The sequence below is a fragment of the Varanus komodoensis genome, unplaced genomic scaffold (assembly GCF_004798865.1).
Source record: "Varanus komodoensis strain SLA01 unplaced genomic scaffold, ASM479886v1 scaffold17, whole genome shotgun sequence".
Taxonomy (NCBI): domain Eukaryota; kingdom Metazoa; phylum Chordata; class Lepidosauria; order Squamata; family Varanidae; genus Varanus; species Varanus komodoensis.
In genome coordinates this window covers 7329279-7348708 of record NW_025335505.1, presented here as the reverse complement: position 1 = coordinate 7348708, position 19430 = coordinate 7329279, and the positions used below count along the sequence as shown (strand labels likewise).

The 19430-nt window shown below is 45.5% G+C and overlaps 1 protein-coding gene across 3 annotated transcripts in view; it reads left to right on the top strand.

Moving 5' to 3' along the window:
* DROSHA (drosha ribonuclease III) overlaps positions 1–19430 on the top strand; it is a 103124-nt gene that overhangs the window by 29060 nt on the left and 54634 nt on the right. For all 3 annotated transcript variants that reach the window (XM_044426454.1, XM_044426453.1, XM_044426455.1), the window contains 7 exons: positions 1651–1725; positions 5043–5212; positions 7534–7658; positions 9744–9843; positions 11565–11672; positions 15041–15148; positions 18685–18823. In XM_044426454.1, coding sequence (XP_044282389.1) covers positions 1651–1725; positions 5043–5212; positions 7534–7658; positions 9744–9843; positions 11565–11672; positions 15041–15148; positions 18685–18823 — 825 coding nt within the window. The remainder of the gene's footprint in view (positions 1–1650; positions 1726–5042; positions 5213–7533; positions 7659–9743; positions 9844–11564; positions 11673–15040; positions 15149–18684; positions 18824–19430) is intronic.

Below are 19430 nucleotides of genomic sequence, written 5' to 3'. Positions count from 1 at the left end.
TGTCAGCATCTCATTGCTCTGCTGGTTCAGCTTTTGATTCTGCAGTGCTGCAGCCAGGCTTTCTCTAAAGGAGAGGCTCATAAGAATAAAGAGGTTCACGTGAGCGTCTTTCCAATTCAGGCTCTCCCAGTTTATCACTTGCAGCAGCACAGTTAGAAGGGGAATAGCCTGATTCAAGTCCAGTGGAAGCACCTTCAAAGTACAGAAAGGGACAACAAAAACAATCGGGGCTGAGGCAGTTCTGGGAGAAGCAGCCATGACAACTGGGCCTGTTCAGCTTAGAAGAAAGGCAAGGAAGGGGAGACATGACAGAGGTGCTTAAAATAGTGTATGATGTGGAGAAAGCAGAGAGGGAGACATTTTCCTCCATCACTCATCACCCTCAAACCCGGGGTCATCTGGTGAAGCTGGTCATTGAGAGGTTTAGGACAGATAAAGGGAAGTCCTTCTTCACACAGAGTAGTTACACTCTGGAATTTGCTGCCACTGGAAGTGGTGATGGCCCCCAATCTGGGTGGCTTTCAAAAGGGATCGGGCAGATTCCTGAGGGAGGAGGCTATCGGTGGCTCCCAGTCTTGCTGGCTGTGTGCTGCCTCCTTCGGCAGAGGTGGCAAGCCTGCACACACCAGTTGCTGAGCAGCTTCGGCAGCAGGAGGACTTGCACCCATCCTGCTTGGCGGATCCTGCGGGCAGCTGGCTTGCCACCAGGTTATGGAGTGCTGGACTTTGGTCTGATCCAGCAGGACTTCTCTTACGTTCTCTTTCTAAAGTATGGCTGATTTTCTACCTTGGCTATGGCTTCTCTATTCGTTCCTCCACTCAAACACTAAGCAAGCCTCCTGGAAGTGATGCCTTGATTCCAGGGCCAGCTCAAATTCTGTGGCCTCTTAATTGTGGAAATTAGGAACAGCAATTATTATTTGCCCTGTTCATTCTTCAGCTGCTAGCCAGGCAGCAGGGCCTGCATCATGTCTTCATGTTTTGGATTTTGGGAAGACCCACTGCCTTGCCCACATGATTTCGAACCTCTCTTGAAAGGATTTGGTGCTGCATTTTGTGTTTTCCTTTTGGGAAGGTGTGTTTCTATCCCTGAGGGCAGGAGCACACAAGTTGTCCTTCTCCTGGCACTGCTGGACTGCAGTTCTTTTGAGCTATATTCCAGCAGCATCTGGAAGAGGACATCTTCTCACTGCTGCCACTAGCGCTAGAAACTTGCTTTTTGAAAAGGAGAACAAAAACTGCACCAGCAAATCCTGTGTTCCTTTGGGTACAAAATGGTTTGCCAAATTCCATGTTCTTTGCTTCTGGAGTGAAATCACAGAATACACTTTGTCTTCTATAAGCTTGAAGTAATATACCAGAGGCAGTTACAGAGCTGTACTGTGTTCAGCACCAGTGCCGATATAAATGGCATAGTGCATATGCTGGGCTGATGGGTTTCCTTGCTGGCAGACACTGTTACCCTGCCCTAGAGGTTGCTTGTACTGGTGCAGGTGTGGGTGACTGGCTGCTCAGCAGGTGTGCTGGCTTGCAGCTCCCATAATCCCTTGCCCATCCCTGCAATTTATGTGCACGTGACAAAGAGGATACTGTCCATAGGACTGTGTGAGATATTTATCTTTTGACTCACTGTTGATGTTCTTCTTTAAGGTCCTTCCTCAGAAAACAGTGATGCATCCTGTCCCCGATTTCATTTCATGCCACGTTTCGTAAGGTTCCTTCCAGGTAAGTTGTTACTACATTGAGATTTGATAGATTCTGTCCTACTCATTTCCATGGAATGGCAAAACATCTGTTAGGACTGTACCATTTCACACGCTGGGGGGGGGGGGTTGTTGACATGACTATGCAATGTATGTGTTATTCTGTAGCTCAGAAGTGGGCAATTTTGGGCTGTCTGGAGGTTAATTTCTAGCCCCCTGGCCCAGCTCCATTCATTGCACTGCCTGCAGATGCATTTTTAACCGAGCAATAAACTGGAACAGAGACTCCGAAGGGCTGCTTTGGCTGCAAAACAAACATGGCATTGTGAGTCTCAGTTGTGGTGTGCAGTTGTATTTGGCAGCAAGCTGCTACCAAATTTCAGCAGCACAAGGATAGCACCAAGTGACGGGGGGAGGGGGGCATTCAAGGCCACGGGAGGTGCATGTTGCCCACCGCTGCCGAACCTCCCTGGACAGCATATGAAAGAAAAGCCAAATGCAACAAAAACAGGATTGAATGTGTGCTCATTTTTTCCCTCCATTAAAAAAATGGGAGCTGGGGAGAAGAGTTTGAGTCTTGCCTTTTCCTTTTCATCTGGTATTCTATGTCAGAATAACAACATCTTTTTTATTAGAGGCTCAATCAGTCATGTTGAACATAGGTTTACAATCTCAGTGTGCATTTGGCTTTCCTTATTTTGCTGTTTTCATAAATGTTTCTTAAGCAAAGGAGCTAAATCTTAAATAACACACACAGATGCTGGAAAGTATCAAATCAATATGAGATAGATTCCTGGAGAGGGGCTTTTTTAGACTGTGGAATGCAATGACAACAGGAGGTTATTGCTCATTCTCAGAAACTGACAGTCCGTGATTGAGGAACTGAAATGAAAATTTGGACTGACTCCCCCGCCCCCCCCGCCACCCGCCATTGAATCTGTTCCTTGTTCTCTGAACTTCCCTCTATTTCAGGGGTCCTCAAACTTTTTTAACAGGGAGCAAGTTGAAAGGTGTTGGCAATGGGTACGGGCTGCCAGGCGGTGCAGGCGGGGAGGCATGGGGTGGGCCGGGGCGGCGTGGGGGGCACACGCAATGCAGAGGCTTGCTCGCAAGGAGATCGTCTTTTCCGAGCCAGTCCAAAACAATATCCTTGTGAGCAAGCCACCGCTGGGTGTACGCACTGCGAGGTGGAGGCTTGCTTGCAAGGAGATCCTTTTCTCCAAGCGAATCCAAAACTGTCTCCGCACGAGCAAGCCCCTGCCTCGCTGTGCACGAGCGCAGCAAGTCCTAAACCTCTATGGTGGGCCGGATGAATGGGCATGGTGGGCCGCATCCGGCCCGCAGACCGTAGTTTGAGGACCCATGCTCTGTTTGCTTGAAGAGGAGTATGCTTGCTTGACTCTTCTCCTCTGGGTTGTGGGTTATGAATTCTTCAGCTTCAGGAACCCTCTTTAGAGTAAAATCCTTCTGAAATGCACTTCTGTAAACCATATTTAGATTTTCTGTTCGCAGCAATAAATGCTCTGCAAATATAAAGTGTATCATTTGGCAATTAAGAGTTTGTGCACAGCAAGCTGTTTCAATATTGAATTGTTATCTCCAAATAACAGGTAGATTAACTGAAGCGGCCTTGAGTTTGCAATTCCCCCATTTGTAGTTTCCATACCAGTGTGAGTTTGTCCCATAGTTTGGAAGACATATAATCAGCAGCAGCATTATCGGGTGCCTTTGAAAGCAATTTTTACTGGCTGCACTATATTTTAGCATATTGGGGAGTTTTCTATCTTAAAATGTTACTATAATGCTATATTACTGATTTGCAATATGCACTTGCATATACATATTGGCAGTTGGCTGGAGTGGCCTCTGTCTAGAAAGGTTGCTTGTAAATATTTTAATACCTAAAGCATTGTCTAAATATTCAGTGTATTAAACATAAAACTGGATTGTGTCATAACTCCTGAGCCCTTTAGCTTGTAAACTGAGTGTGGAGGAGTTACTGTTCTGGTTGTAGACATAACATCACCAATTATTCCACCTGTGGAGGCTGGTGTTTCTTTTTCTTGCAAAGTTCAAGTGTTAAAGCAGCATCACTCTGGGTATTCCTCAAATCTGAGTTCAGCTGATCACCATCTGTTCATTGCTTAGCTTGGAAGTGAGGAAGAATGAATAACAAACCTATAGGCTGGGTTCACATATCTCAGTACATCAGAATTGCTGAGAGATTACTTTTGCCATGAAGAAGCAAATGTCTGATCCAGGTTGTACTGTTTGACCCCTCCTGCTGGTGGCAGCCAGTCTGTGACTTGTACACTGCTGTGTCCAGATCTTGCTGTTAGGCTTCTTGCTCTTTTAATAAGCCAGGCATATAATTTGGACTTGTTAGGAAAGCAACACACCAAAGATTTGGATGTAACAGGGAATTGTCTTCCGTGTGGGTCCTGCCATGCCCCCAGTTTTTCTTTGTGGTCTCTGTTCATCATGCATATGGACTCTGTGCCTGTGTGGGGCTTGTTGTCGGGAAGATTTTCCTAGCTAAGATCCTTTTGGGAGAACCCCTCCCGTCCCTGCCTCTAGAATATCTGGGAGGGCTCCCTGCCATTACCCCCAGTTCTTCTCTGGGGAAGAGAAGCTGTGAGGCTCCCCCCTCACCTGGAGCAGCAGCCTTCAGTACCACCTCCGAGACCAGCTGCTGGGCCCTGCGTGGTGTGTGCTTCTGCAGTTGAGAGAATGGCCCAGGTCTCCTCCAGCAACCTGGGACTAGGAGCCCTTCTGGGTTCTGCCACAGTTGCCCTTGGGAGAGGAGGCCCATGGACCCACAATACTATCTGGGGCACCACGACCTACCACACGACAGAACTGGGGAACTGGTTCCTACAACCCTGCCACCAGTTCCTGCGAATGACCACTGGAAGAACGTCAGTTACAGGCAAGCAACCTGACTTGCTTGTTTTAAGAGGGCGCAGCAGCTCGTCTGGTCTGGCTTACTGTGTCATCTGAACTTGGCCGCAACAGAGTTTGTGGTAAGCCCCTCTTGGTAGGTTCAGACTGCTGGCAGGTGCCGTACCAGGTCTTGTCAGAGGATGTGGAGTCTCCGGTGAGGTTGCAGCTCTGTAAAGGACTTTTCGAAGCACAGGTTTGAAAGGTCAGAAACTGTGCGCAATCCCCACAGTATTCTGAGACTGGTTTTGGGGGTCACGTCCTGCTCTGCTGACTGACTGAACCAAGTCTCAGTCTCTTGTGGGGTGATTTGCTGTTCCTTTCCCATGCATACCTTTCCTTCCTTCAGCAGTGTTTTATGTGGGGCATTTATGATGTTATCCCTTTCTTGCTTTTAAGATGGAGGGAAGGAGGTGCTGTCTATGCATCAGATCCTGCTGTATTTGTTGCGATGCAATAAGCCGTTGGTGCCAGAAGAAGAGATTGCCAACATGCTGCAGTGGGAGGAACTTGAGTGGCAGAAGTATGCAGAAGAATGCAAAGGGATGATTGTTACCAGCCCTGGCATGGTACTGGAGACGTTCTCTCAAAATACGCGATGATGTTGAATTTTGTTCTGCTGCACACAAATCCCCAACCACAACTGGAATTGTTCATACATTTATTTATCACCAGCCTTTATTTAATAAATGCCCCTCAAGAGCAGTGATCGCTGACAGGAAGGCAGGGGAAAAAGCATTAAAATAAAATAATGATGCTTGAACAAATGGACACAGTAGGCAAATTCCAGCATAAAAATGTCACCAGTGGTGGGTATAATAGCAAGTAGACTGCAGTCGTATGCACAGTTACTAGAACACTACCGGACTTACTTCAGAGTAAACAAACCTGGGATGGCCCTGTTGGTTAGGCTGGGCCAGGCTTCCCCAATCTAGTGCTCTGCAAATGAGCTGGATTAAAACTTCTGATTTTCAGTCCTCCAAGCACCTCAGTGTGGTGTACTGCGGTTCTGCTTGTTTTGTTCTCAGAGCTTTCAATGTGTATTGTGCAATGCACAATATTTGTTTCATTTAACTTTTATACCACCCAATATCGAAAGCTCGTTCTCAACAATAGAGGCATTGTTCCCGAGAATTGCTTCTTACATCCTCTGTGGATATTGGCATTGAAAATTTCACCTTGTGCTTATTGAACTTGACAATAATGCAGTGGTTGATGGCGATAGCTAAAGAGGAACAGACGATTATGAAGAGTGGAGTGGGTTTGGGTCTGTCTCTCTCTCTCATTGTATATGTATGTCAGAGAGAGCTTGTTTTTCACTGAGGAATAAAAGGGGGGAAATGCTCACAGATCCCCCACCTGGACCTCCAGCATCTCTTTGGTGACAATAGCACTTATTTTAATTTTCATCAGCAGCAAACAGCATATTTGTGTGGGTTTTCAATGTGAAATCTAAATAAACTACAGATAAAAGAGGGAATGTCTTTTAATGTTTAACCTTGTAAATTTCTTTTACGAACAGCTTCACATTATCTAAACAGAGCATTGGCTTTGAAAATCCTTCCTGCTTATCACAGTAGTTCTGTCCATTCCTTTCTTTGATGAGTTTGATGCTACTCTAACGTGTGACAAAAAGCCACTGCAAAATTAAATTCATTGCGATAACTTTTATCGATTTCCCTGTTTCTGTTCCCCTTTTCAGCTGCAGTGAATCTTTAGCAATGCCCAGATGCTTTAAACGTGGGCAGAGTGGTCCCTGAGGAGGCCATGGGCTCCTTCAAATCTTCATACTCGGTGGTGGAAACCCCCCATCTCAGAGCTGGGGATGTCCTTTCTCCCACCTTTAGCCAGTGCACAAAGAACTGGCTGCTTCTCCGAGGTTGGGCAGATGAGCTCAGAGAAGTGGGGGAGACTGGAGTTGCCTGGGTACCATGTATCCAGGCCATGCCCAATGCCCTGTCCTCTGAGGGGGTCACAGTGAAGTGGCCAAAATTGGCCACCTCACTGAAGTGCAGAGCAGGAAGAGCAGGGAACCAACCCTGCATGACCTCTGCACTCCACCCACACCACCTGAGTTTCCCAGAATCCTCCAAGTGTGGGAGCTTCTTGGCTACCCCACTGGATCGTGCCCTTGTATGCACCAAGTTAATGGGGAAAATGTCCTGCACTTGTTCCTTATTTCTTACTTATTTTTACCTTGTGAGAATTGCAGTGGGAACAGATTTGTCAGCAGGGACACATGGATATCTGTAGCAATTCCACCATCACTGGGAGACGTCAGTTAACTAAACTCAGGAACTTGCATTCTTACTGTCTTATCCATAGTTGTTCAGAGATATCTTCTTGCCCAAGGATTTAAAGCCTCAGTTTGAAGTGGGTTTCGGATTTACACAGTTTAGTTGTTCTAATTTGTACTTACGCTGACCCATGCGATAGGAAAGGAAAGCTCCACATGACGCCCCTCTGCGGCTGTTCTTGTTGCCATCTTTGGCGGGGAGCAAACTCCTGCAACAGGGAGCTTTGTGTATCCGGATGGATGTAGGTTGGGTGAGGACTTGCATGGATAAATGAGACTTTTGAGTGCAGAGGTTGGTCCTGAAGACGAGAGGAGCGCTCTGGGGGACAGAACTAGCATGCCCATTCTTGCCCACCCTCCTTGCACGTTGGTACTTGAAAGATTTCAAAGACAGCTCACTTTAGTTCAAGCGAAGGGAATCCAGTCTAAGCTGGACTGTGCCCAGCTGTGCTCAGTGTTCATTCTTCACTTAAGGCGATGCTAGCGATTTTCACTCACTTGTGCATACCTGTGACTATATAGCCAACAACACATTTCAATAGAGCCTCGCTAATTTAATTTAAAACTTTGTCCTCTTCTTTCCTTTTACTCTAGAAGCCCAGCTCAGTCCGTATTGATCAACTGGATCGCGAGCAGTTCAATCCGGATGTGATTACATTCCCCATTATTGTCCACTTTGGAATTCGACCCGCTCAGCTCAGTTATGCTGGAGACCCACAGTAAGCTATTACTGTCAAGCCTGGGGCTGAATGTATCCTTCCTTACTTGATGAAGCGTGTGTTTCTATTCAATGATTATAAGTGTATTTTTCACTAGTGCTTTGGAATTTATACTGATGAATCGGAATGCATTCACATTTTGTCTAGAGTACAAGTTATTTTCTTCCAGTTCTTTATTTCCATTGCTAATTTATTTTATTATTATTATTATTATTATTTGTTACATTTCTATACCACCTGTAGCTGAAGCACTCTCAGTGGTTCACAACATTAAGTCTCCCATTCAGATTTCAACCAGGTTGGCCCCTGCTTCACTTCCAAGACAGGAAGTTTTTCTTTAACCCAATGGTGATTTTGCATTGCATTGTCGTTGTTGTTAGTTGTGAAGTCGCATCTGACCCATCTCGACCCCATGGACAACATTTCTCCAGGCCTTCCTGTCCTCCACCATCCACTTAAGCTCACACCAACTGCTTCAGTGACTCCTTCAGGCCACCTCATTCTCTGCCGTCCCCTTCTTCTTTTGCCGTCAATTGTTCCCAGCATTAGGCTCTTCTCCAGGGAGTCCTTCCTTCTCATTAGGTGGCCAAAGTGTTTGAGTTTCATCTTCAGTATCTGGCCTTCTAAAGAGCAGTCAGGGTTGATCTCCTCTAAGACTGAGTTCTATAGTTTAAAGAGCTTTCATTTCTCTTAACAAAAAAGTTGTATTTTCTTTCAAATGGATGGGTTGTTTTAAATGCTGGATTTGTCAACCATAAACCATTTAAGCCAGCTATAACTGGACCTGCACCAATCCCTCCCCTTCTTCTTGTGGATGTCTGTGGGTTAGTTCCCTTCAGTGTTACCTTGTTTTAATGTGTCATCAGCAAACCGTTTTTTAGTGGAGAGAAATCCATGGCCAGTGTCCTGTAGGAAATTTCTGAGCCTCCATCTGCAAAACTTTTGGCCGCATTCACACTTCTCAGTCATGGGAACTATTTCTCTGTGATGAATTCTAGGCTGCTCTAGTAATAATTATGACTGGATAGACTGGGGCCTTCCAGAGTTTTGGAGTTAAAACTCCCATAATCCCCAAGCAGCATGGCCAGTGGTTTGGAATGATGGGAAATGCACTGCAAAACATCTGGAGCCCACTAGGTTATCTGTCCTTGGCTACCCTTTCCACCAGATTATTACCCCATTGCAGAGTTACAGAACAGCAGAGATAGGACCAAACCCTTTCTACATCCACCGATCACACATTGATTTCCCAGCCAGGTGTAATTTTTCTGCATTATGAAAGTTTTTAAGGTTCCGTTCCTGGCACAAAGTGCTTTAAGCTTCAGTATACAAGTAATTTGGGCCTGTCTTCTTTTTGCCTTCAGCTTCACCCATCTTCAGAATTCATCTTCAGAATTCATCTTCTGGATAACTTTTCTGCAATGGATTAGGACTCTGGGCTGAAGCAGCCTTATTGGATGTCCTGCTGGCAAATTTCCACATGTTACCTCCGTGACACAATTTACTTTAGAGCAGATAAAGTGATGTCAAGAGCAGAGTCTGTTATCTGGAATCTTCCAAAGGATGAACTCCATTAGCTGTGGTCGAAACAAGCAGGAGCTCTTCTGTCTCCTGTTCCAAGCAGTGGGTGACCATACACCAGGATTGTAAACTTCCATATAGCTTATGGAAGTCAGTGTGGTGTAGTGGTTAAGAGTGCGCGATCTGAGTTCTAGTCCCTGCTCAGCCATGGAGCCAACTGGGTGACTTTAGGCCTGTCACAGACTCTCAGCTTGACCTACCTCACAGGGTTTTTGTTGTGGAATAAGACTGAGAGCAAAAGGAGTATTATGTAAGCCGCTTTGAATTCTTTTCAAGGAAAAAGTAGGATATAAATCTAATAAATAAAATGGTGGAAAAATGTTGGTGTTGAACTTTTTCTGGGTTGAAGCTAGTATCTATATGGCTATGAAGAAACTTCCAGTGTAGAACTGAGGATTAGTGGACTGTCTCACTAAGCAACACTGATTGTTCACTGAGATTTTAATTACTGGACTATGTTTTTCTCTCAATTACTATCCTCATTCTTCTTGTTTTCCTCCTCAGGTACCAAAAGCTCTGGAAGAGTTATGTCAAATTGCGCCACCTGCTGGCTAACAGTCCCAAAGTGAAACAAGCAGATAAACAGAAACTCGTGCAGAGAGAAGTATGTTTAATCTCTCCTTATTTCCATTGTTCAGCATACCATTGCTTCTGTTTGTGCAGCTGCCTTCAACTATTAGCAAAACCCCCTAAATACTGGACCTTTAAAAAAGTAGGTATTAGAAAATGTTGCCATATTAATTACAGCAGAAATGTAGATTTTTTTTTTAAATACCAAAGGTACAGAGAGGTGACTGCATTAAGATAGACTATAATGAAGTAGTGGGCCAGTGTCCAATTTCTGATAAATTGTCTTGATCAGCTTTCTCCAACCATGTACCCTTCAGATATTTTGGACTTCTGTTCCCCTCAGTCTCAGCCAGGAGGCAAATAGTCAGAAGCTCAGGGAGTGGTAGTCTAATTCCTTAGTGTAATCTAAATCCTTAGCTTCGTGCATCCTCACTGCTGGGATCCTTATGAAGGTTTCACAACCTGGTGCAGCTCAATTTGACACTCCAAGGCACAGCTTATGGTGAAAGCCAACATCATGTGAGTGGATGACTGTACCACGAAACTTTCTCCTCCTCACAGCTCCTCCTGTGTTCGCAGCTCTGTCCCAGGAGGTCCCACCTCTCCAAAAATGGAATTTGTCCCTCAGGCTGAAAGAGGATAAACATGCTTTGATCGTCAAGGATTAGGAGTAGCTTTCCAGGTGTCTTGAGCTGGGGTTCCTCCTTCATGCATTCAAAAACCACAGGCCTTTTCCTTGCAAAGTGTTCTTTCTTGACCAAAAAGCACAAAACATCCAGAATGAATTTTTGAGCATGCACAGAGTAGTTTGCTGAACCTAACCTAGTAATCACCTCCAGGAACTTTCCTTATGAGCATGCCTGGCCCCCATCCCTTCCAGGGAGACTTTCCGAAATGAGCTTGCCTCCTTGCTGCACACCAGTCCTCTACTTGACCTGCCCTCCTCTGCTGGCAATGTGTCGTGGGCTCAAAAGCCAGGGCCACGTAGTCTGTGTCTGAGAAACGCCCCTGCTCTGAGTCCCTTCCTGCCAACTGAACATCTTGGCTATTCCCAGGGGCTGCCTGCCCACCTGGGGACTCTGGCCTTGAGATAAACATCTCCGCTTCTCTCATCTCAGTGTTTAGGTGGGGCCCAAGTTCCCAGCCCTCCCCCGCCCCCCCAGTTCTGCTTCACATCCTTGGAAGTCCAGCAAGCAGGTCTTGAGAGTGTGCGCCCAGAGCAGGTATCCTTCCAACACCAGGTTTCAGAAGGACATCTTTCAGTAGGGGCCCCTCAGTTGTGGAATGACCTCCCCACTGAGACCCAACCTTACAACCTTTTTGGTGCCAGGTTGAGATTGTCCTCTACCACATGGCATTTACATAGCTTGTTGGGGCTTTGTTAATTGCTTAATCAGGTTCCAGGATTTTTCCTAATGCATGCATTTCTTACAAAAAAAAATTCCAAATATGTTGCAGTTTTAACATTGTTTTCCCTGGTACACACTTTTGTGTCTGTCTGCTTTGATTGGAACGCTTCATGGCAATGTTCAGAGAAGTGCAAATTTGAGAGGGTAACAGAGCTTCCATTTGCACAGAGGTTCCAAAGTGCAAAATAATGTGCATTTGTGTGCACTTGGAAAGGGACCCATTTTTGCCTCATCCTTGGTTGTAGGCCACCTCTGGTGCTGGTTCTGCCTGTTTTTCTTCTGATTTACTAAGCATTACATTTAAAATTATTTAGCAAAGTTACGTACTTTTTTCCCCTTTCCCAAGGAAGCCCTGCAGAAGATCAGGCAGAAAAATACCATGAGACGGGAAGTGACCGTTGAGCTGAGCAGTCAAGGTTTTTGGAAAACTGGCATTCGTTCCGATGTCTGTCAGGTGAGTCAGAGATCCTTCTGTATTCTGAAGAGATGAAAGCGCCTTTCTTCCATTCACAGCTGTTTAAAACCTAAGGGACATGGATGAGAAGGGATACAGTGGGGTGAGGGGAAGCAGCCATGCAAGTTGAGGTACAACTGGCAGCTTTTCAGAATCGCAGAATCGCAAATATCCTCCCAATGAAGAAATGTGTTGGTCCTGTTCTTAGAAGTAACCCAGGAGTTGAGATGGCTTATGTGCTATGCTGTGTTGTGTTGTGTTGCGTTGTGTTACAATGAATATCCTTGCTGCCTTTCCAGGCTGCCAAAGTATCTCAGAAAAATATATAAGCACACCAAGTCAAACAGAGCCATAAATAAAGCAACCATATCAAATCGATCATTTAAAACAAACAAGCAATCCTTGAAGCATGAACAGGTGCATCATCTTGTCCAGAAACAAAAACCAGTCAACAGAAGTGCCAGAGGAGGGCTGGAGCAGCCCCCAGGTTCTTCAAAGGTCTCTGAGTAGGTTAATGGGGCAGAATTCAGCTGGGGTGCAGTGGCAGCCTCTCCCCTGAAGCAGAGCCTTCAGCTCTGCAGTACCAGACCTTATGACGTCTCCAAGCAGGAGGAGGGGCAACAGAGACAGGATAGCTCCCCTCTGATGGAGACAGCAGGCCTCCCCCTGAATCAATACCTATGGAGAGGGCAGAACCCCCACAGAGAGAGGCAGCTGTGCTGGTGTCTCTGAATTAGGGATGCCTGAGGAATTCAGTGTTGGTATATTTCAGAGCAAACTGACCTGATCCAGTCCTCCTGGTCCAACTCACAGATTAGAACATCCATCCATTCTTGGTTTCTGCATTTCTCCAAGAGCTGTGATAGAGTTTCTTCCAGCGCACCATTTAACAAGTTGAATTATAGAGTACTGCATTTTAATCTCATTATTTTATGAGCTGTAGACTGAGACAAATAAGCTTAACTTTTCATATAACTGGTATTTCCCGCCCCACACCCAAGACTTTTTCTTTCTTGTTTTTGTGTTTATAGAATAAGTGCACTAATGGAGAATCCAAGTCAAACTGCATAATTCTGTCTTTTAGCTCTTACAAAGCAGAATTGTTCATGGCCTTTAGAGCCTATGTACTTAATCTAGTTAGAAGTTCTTTTTCTTTTTATTGTGAAAGGGCAGCAAAGGAACAAAGACAAGGCTTATGGTAAATTGCAGAATCAATCGTATTTGATATATATATGTATATATCTTCCCATCCCAAAAGAGAGGTCAAAAGGAGATAGTGCAACTTAAAAAGAATATGAAACCCTGATACTTGTATTTTTCAGCTTTATGTTTTCCACCATATTAGAGAGTGGTAAAATTGAATGGGTGTATATCAATGTTGTAGGCAAGTTTAATACAGAGTGGTTTAAAATGCTATTTTTCTCTGCAGTCCAAGAGAATAGATTGTTTCCATATTAGGATAAATTCAGCCTTGCTATTTTAAGTCATCCTATGTTCAGATAAAGTTACTGGGCCACTGTCCATGGAGGGCCAGTGTGTGGCGGGTGGTTAGAGTGTTGGACCAGGGACTGAGGAGCTCCCCCTCAAGCGTGAACTGGGTGTCTGTGAGCCACTTTCAGCCTAGCCAACCTCACAGGGTTGTTGTTGTGAGGATAAAATGGAGTGGAGGAGGATTAGGTAAGTCACCTTGGATTCCTCTCAAGAGGAAAGAAGGCAAAAGGGGGAATATAAATGCAATGCACTGCTGAGAATGGAGGATCTCACTGGGGAACCGTAGTATTCAGTTTTGGCCCTCACTGCTCCCTACGAATCCCTGGAGGAAGATGGAGACCTGTGCAGGCCTCCAGTGCCTGCAACCAGCTCTCTTCTTTCATGCTTGCAACTCTGACAGGTTCCTTCATGTACAAGCCCCGGGATTGTGATGCAGCTGGGCCGGCCTCCTGGTGTTGCCCACATCAATACTCTGCATGGGTAGTGGGACAAATGGGCATGTTCTGAATACCAGATGTTTTGGCACACTAGTCCAGAGTAGCTGGGTGGATGTACTGCATCATGTGCACCGTCTTCTGTTAAACCCGAGCAGCTGAATTGGACCAATCATTTCTTGTACATGCCACTTACTTTGCCTGAAGCTTAATGTCTTTTCTGTCTTCACATATTTTCACAAGGTGAAAGACAGATTGTCTTATTATTGTATTAAGATCCTCTAATTTATAATCCCACTTAGTTAGAAATTAAGGGGGTTTGCCCAAGTATACTTGTTTTTGAAGAAATAAAAAATATTTTCTGCCAGTCCAAATTTGATCACATATGTGATTATTTCCACCCCTTGCTTTCAGATATTGTGCACTTGTATTTGTGGTTAAAATGCTGTGAGGGGGAAAGGGAAAGCCAAGGGTAAATTAGTAAGGGTATAATAATTATGAAAAAAAAAATCACCCGGTGTATCTTGGAAATAGTATTAGTGCTTGATAGTGTGACTCATGCACAGAAGATAAAGGTGGGAACATCTGCAAACTGGTAACGGGTTCGTTCGGAAGAAATTTCCATAGAGTTCAATGAAATTTACTCCTAGTGATAGGCTTTGAGACATTAACAAAGTAATTCTGTGTTTGTGAGGGTCTTATGACGATGCAGGGGAGCTTCATGGGAGGAGAAGCTGGTCAGGTGAAACAGAATCAAATGAAACAAACCATCCTGACCTGCAATGGTCTAAGATTTTCCTACATGAATTTCACGCCATGCAGGAAAGCATTGGGAAATGTGATTTAAAAGGAAATCCTCTTTAGCTCATGTTCTGTGAGGGAATGGTTTTCACAATCAGAGCCATTAGGGTCTGCTTAAGGAAGACATAAACTTCACCAAGAAGAATTGGCTGTAATCCCAGTTAAGCCATGGATTCTCTGCATGCCTTAGGCAAGCCGTAAACTTTACTGTTTATTTATAAGGCCTGCTGTAGAGGTATTCTGTGAGGGGCAGGAGGTGGGGGATGACTGAGGCTATGGGCTTGCTTTGAGGAGGATGAGTGTTTTGAGAGCTGGCGTAAGTTAGCAAGTGAATGGCAGAGTGTCCCCCTTGCTCAAATCAGCCCTCAGCCCCCAATTCACCACGTGGCTCCAGACAAGCCCCACCGCTCTCTGCCTCATCTTTGCCTGCGATGAATTCATGTACTTTTTCCATACTACCCTCAATGTGGGGCAACAGTGCCGGCCTCTCTTAGAAGGTCTTGGTGTGGGAATGCTAAAAGGGCAATGTGCGTGGAGGGCTTTGAGCACCTGAACTGTGTGTCACCAGTGTGGAGCGGCGTACGGAAATGGACAACAATGCCACCGGCTCTCAATGAAAGAATAATGGTGGTTCTTCCCTAGCACGCCATGATGCTTCCTGTCCTGACCCACCACATCCGCTACCACCAGTGCCTGATGCATTTGGATAAACTGATCGGCTACACTTTTAAAGACCGGTGTTTGTTGCAGGTAAGAACATGCTAAAAGCTCTGTACAATTTTAGTAGGCATGGTGCACTTTAAGACCTGACTGTGTTCTCATGAAACAAATGAGAAAGTAGGCAGGCTTGCTCATATCTTGGTGTCACCCAGTGAATGACAGAGCTGAAGTCCTGATGAGGATCGGCCCGGAAGCGCACGGGTTAGGAGAGGCAGCTGGCTGAGGAACTGGGGCTCCCCAGAGCGGCAAATCACATGGATCACATGTGGACAGTGGACCAGGGTGGACTCAGAGGAGGGAGAGCTGGTCGGTTGGGCACAGGTTGGTGCAATGGATGGAGCCAACAAGTTCCCTGCTGAGAGTTGGGAGCAAGACAAAGGCCATGGTGAGGCAGAGGATGCAAGGGTGTATTGCTGAGGACCTGCAGTGTTGATGGTACGCTGAGTTGTAACACAACTGCAGGCAGCCTGCCAAGCTGTAAGTGGTTGGTTTCCTAACCCACAGCATCTGCTGATAGCAACCTGCTAGAGAAACAGGGCTCTGTGGTTTTTGCCCTGTTCCTAGAGTTTTCCAGGAAGAGGAGGTTGAAGGTTCCGGAGAGCCAGTGTGGGATAGTGGTGACTTGGCTTCTAGTCCCCACGCAGCCATGGAGCTCACTGGTGACTTCTGGCCAGTCTCAGACTCTCAGTCCAACCTCACAGGGTTGTTGCTGTGTGGATAAGATTGAGAGTAACAGGAAGAGAACAATGAAAACCACTTTGAGTTCATTGTAAGAAAAACATGGGGTATAAATCTAATACATATATAAATAATTCTTAGGATACAACATTTTTGTTCTGTTCTAGGAATCGCATCCGCTGCTCCTTGGGTGTCCACCCCCCCCCCCACCACACTGCTTTTGGTGTTTTTTGTTGGGGTGGCCGGGGCAGGGTAGCTGCACGGCCGACAGCTATTGCCCCTGGGATAGCATGAGCCCTATGAGTGCGCATATGTGTGTGTGGCCAATTTACAGCGCCCACCACCCTGACAAACAACTGGCATGGTCCCTCGGACCCGAAAAGTCATGCAAACCTGCCCTCAAAGAACACTGGGGAGCAGGCAATGAACCCCAGGCCCCAGAGCAGAAAGTCACTCAATGAAGCGAGCTGCTTCATTTGAATGGGCTCATGTGGGAGCTTGGGAAGAACATGCTGCGTGTGGTATTAGGCTCAGTGAGCCCAGAGGCGGCACAGATTTTTATGACATGCTGGCTGCTACTGAAGAGATTCGGTGCTCTAGTATCAGTTGGAAATGGAGGTCCAATGAGATGTTTGGATCAATAGATTCTTATTGGTAAACCATGGATGGCCAGCCTCTGCATTCTCAAGCACCAAGGAATTCTCCAGACAGGTGTGGAAGTGAATCTTTCTGCTCATACTGCATTCTTGTGGCTGACTGCTCTCCCCAGTCTAGCCCTAATAATTTCACAGTTGTGCAGTGCAGGCGCTCAGTCCTATATCAGCATTTATAGACACCTCTGTCCTTTTCCCATTATTTAATGTACATGCTAGCGCATCTCCTGCTAAATGTAGGAAATGCATTGCACCCATGTCTTTAATAAGGCATTTTAATTTGAAATAAATGCATTGATGCTTTACTTAGAAGTTGCATATAGAACCCAGAGCAGAGATGTACAAGTGTAGGATCTGTGTCTGATACTGATTGTAAATTGTAAATAATGCCAACCCATGGGTTGTTGAAACCTGAGTTATGATGTGTGATCCTAGCACCCTTACAAACCATAGCTTGTTAATCACAAGCAATCCAGGATGAAAATACATGGTTTAGTATTGGGTTTGGAAACTCTGGGTAGTTTAAAGCATGGATTGCCATTGCCTGCGAACTGAAAACTGTGTTTGTTCATGGGTTGTTTTGCCAGCTACAGAGGCAATAGGCAAGAGTGGTACAATTCCTGCAGCAGCTATGCAAGCCAGTATCCCAGCACCACGAAGGCATTTAGGGGTGCAGGAAGAGAACAGGTGAAGGGGGAGGGAAACGACACCAGGATTAAGAAAGCTGCCATTTGTTTGCTTGTCTGCCACACCAACCTTAGGCATGCCATCAAACCATAAATTAACTGTAAGTTAACCATGGGTTAACATTATGCACAACCCAGATCTTAGCCTTACAACTAAGAGTATGGGTAGGCCATACAGATTTGGTCTGGCTACCAAAATTCATGTCAATGGATGATCTCACTTGCAGCTGCCAGCAGACCATTCTTGCTGTAAAATTATCAAGCTGGTGTTCATGAAGACAGCAGAGTGCAGGAGCACATTTTATACTTTTCCTAACATTTGTTGATCTACTTTATATCCCAAAGGTTTTGAGAGGGTTAGACAAATATCTGATACTTGGAGGGGGGGAAAAGCCTTTCAAAAGGTGCCAGTATTTTACCCTATACATTTTTGCTAATACAGAGATAACTGAAGTGTTATAGATCTGTTTACTGTTGTAGACTGTCTTGATATTCCTGTGATCATAAAACAAAGGAAACAGAAAATATGTATGATGCTGTTAAAGAACAAGAACATTATCAGAACGGACCTTTCCACATAATTACACTAGAACTAGTCAGATTCTCACATGAAATTTTATGTTGGTTGACTCAACTGTTCAACAGGAATAGGAGAAATGTGGCTCAAATAGTGTGTAATTTAAATACAGATACAAGCCTGGCCATGTGGAGTGGTTAAGAATCCCTTCCGGATGACGAGATAAGACATTTTGTGATGAATCGATTTTCTTTGTCTTTTGGTCCTCAATAATTTACAAAGGGCTGTGCAGGCAGTAAAATAGCAAAAATATTTGTGGAATAATAGAGCTAGTTACAAAGCTGTCGTATTTGCGTTCTCTAACTGAACCTAACAGCTGAAAATTCTGAACACATTTTATCAGAAGCTGAGCACTGACGTCCCCATCAAAATCCAAAGTCTACTTTTTCAGTGTTTTACTTAGCCTATAATCTTGCTTGATTTAGAGATTTCATGCAACCGGGGGACTTGTTGTGCCATGCAAGGTTACGATGGTTTATTCAGGGTGGCTTTATAAACTACCCTGACAGCCATGGCTTTTTGTAGGGTCTAGTGTCTACCTCTGGGCTTGCCATGTTGCCTGAACCCAGGTGACATGACAAGATTAGGTTTGACTCAAACCGCTGCAGAGCTGCTCGGCAAGGGTGACAGCAGATCCTTGAGATTGGCTGGCCAGTGATCCTGCTCCCCACTCCCCACCTCTGCTGGCAAGCGGAGGTGAGAAGGGTGCCGCTTTGGGGCTTTGGCGGTGTGCCGTGGGATACCTGTGGGAGGACCAGGGCAGGACGGGACGGGGGGCATGGTGCATGCCTGCGAGGCGCCCCGGCATCTGTTGGCCGCCTCCTGTAAGTGTGGTTTATAAGCTAGACTTGAGCTTAGCACGTCAGGCAAGCACATCCACTGTGAAAACTTTGCAGTGTTCAAATGAGCAGCAAATTTGTGTGGGAGTTTTTTGGTGCAGGCTTTTTTAACCTTTTGAATTATGCACTTAAGCTTGCCATGACTCATCCAAGCCATCACTTAAACTTTGGGATGAATCCAGACCATGCAAGGAATTCCTTGTCAAATTGTGGAATCCGGCAGCCCAAATACGGAGATCGGAAGGTCCATCATATGCACATGAGGAAAAAAGGTACACAGCATTTGCCTTCTTCTGGTGGCCATTTTTAATAACTGAAAATATTTCACAGGCACTTCTGCTTGACCAGGATGTGAGTTGCATTCTAAAAAGAGGGGATGATGTGAGCAGGCAGGGTCCCTGGCACGGAGTCCTGCACTGAGCAGGCGGCTGGACCCAATGGCCTTATCAGCCCTTCCAGCTCTGCTCTTCTGTGAATTTGTGATTGCCTTACAATGGTATTGTATGAGATGCAGCAGGGAGGGTGCTTTTCTTCCTTTGCCTATTGTCCCGTTCTTGCCTTTCCTGCTATTAAAATATCATTTGTAATGTACTTTCTGAAAGAGAATGTGAGTGACACAATTCCATTGCCAATGAGTTAATGACCAGCGGGAAGCGATTAGAGATAGTTTATCAGATGAGACAGTCATGAGTTGCTGGCAGTGTCTGAATGCTCTGCAAAGGGCAACCTTTTCAGAGCAATAGGAATAAGAGAGGGCTGTCCAGTGCCATTTTGTGGGAACAGAGGAGAAAGGTCAGTTGTACCTGAGGATACACAGCACATTCACCTCCCATTTGGATGGCTGAAATTCAAGCCCTCTGCAGCCATCCAAAACACACT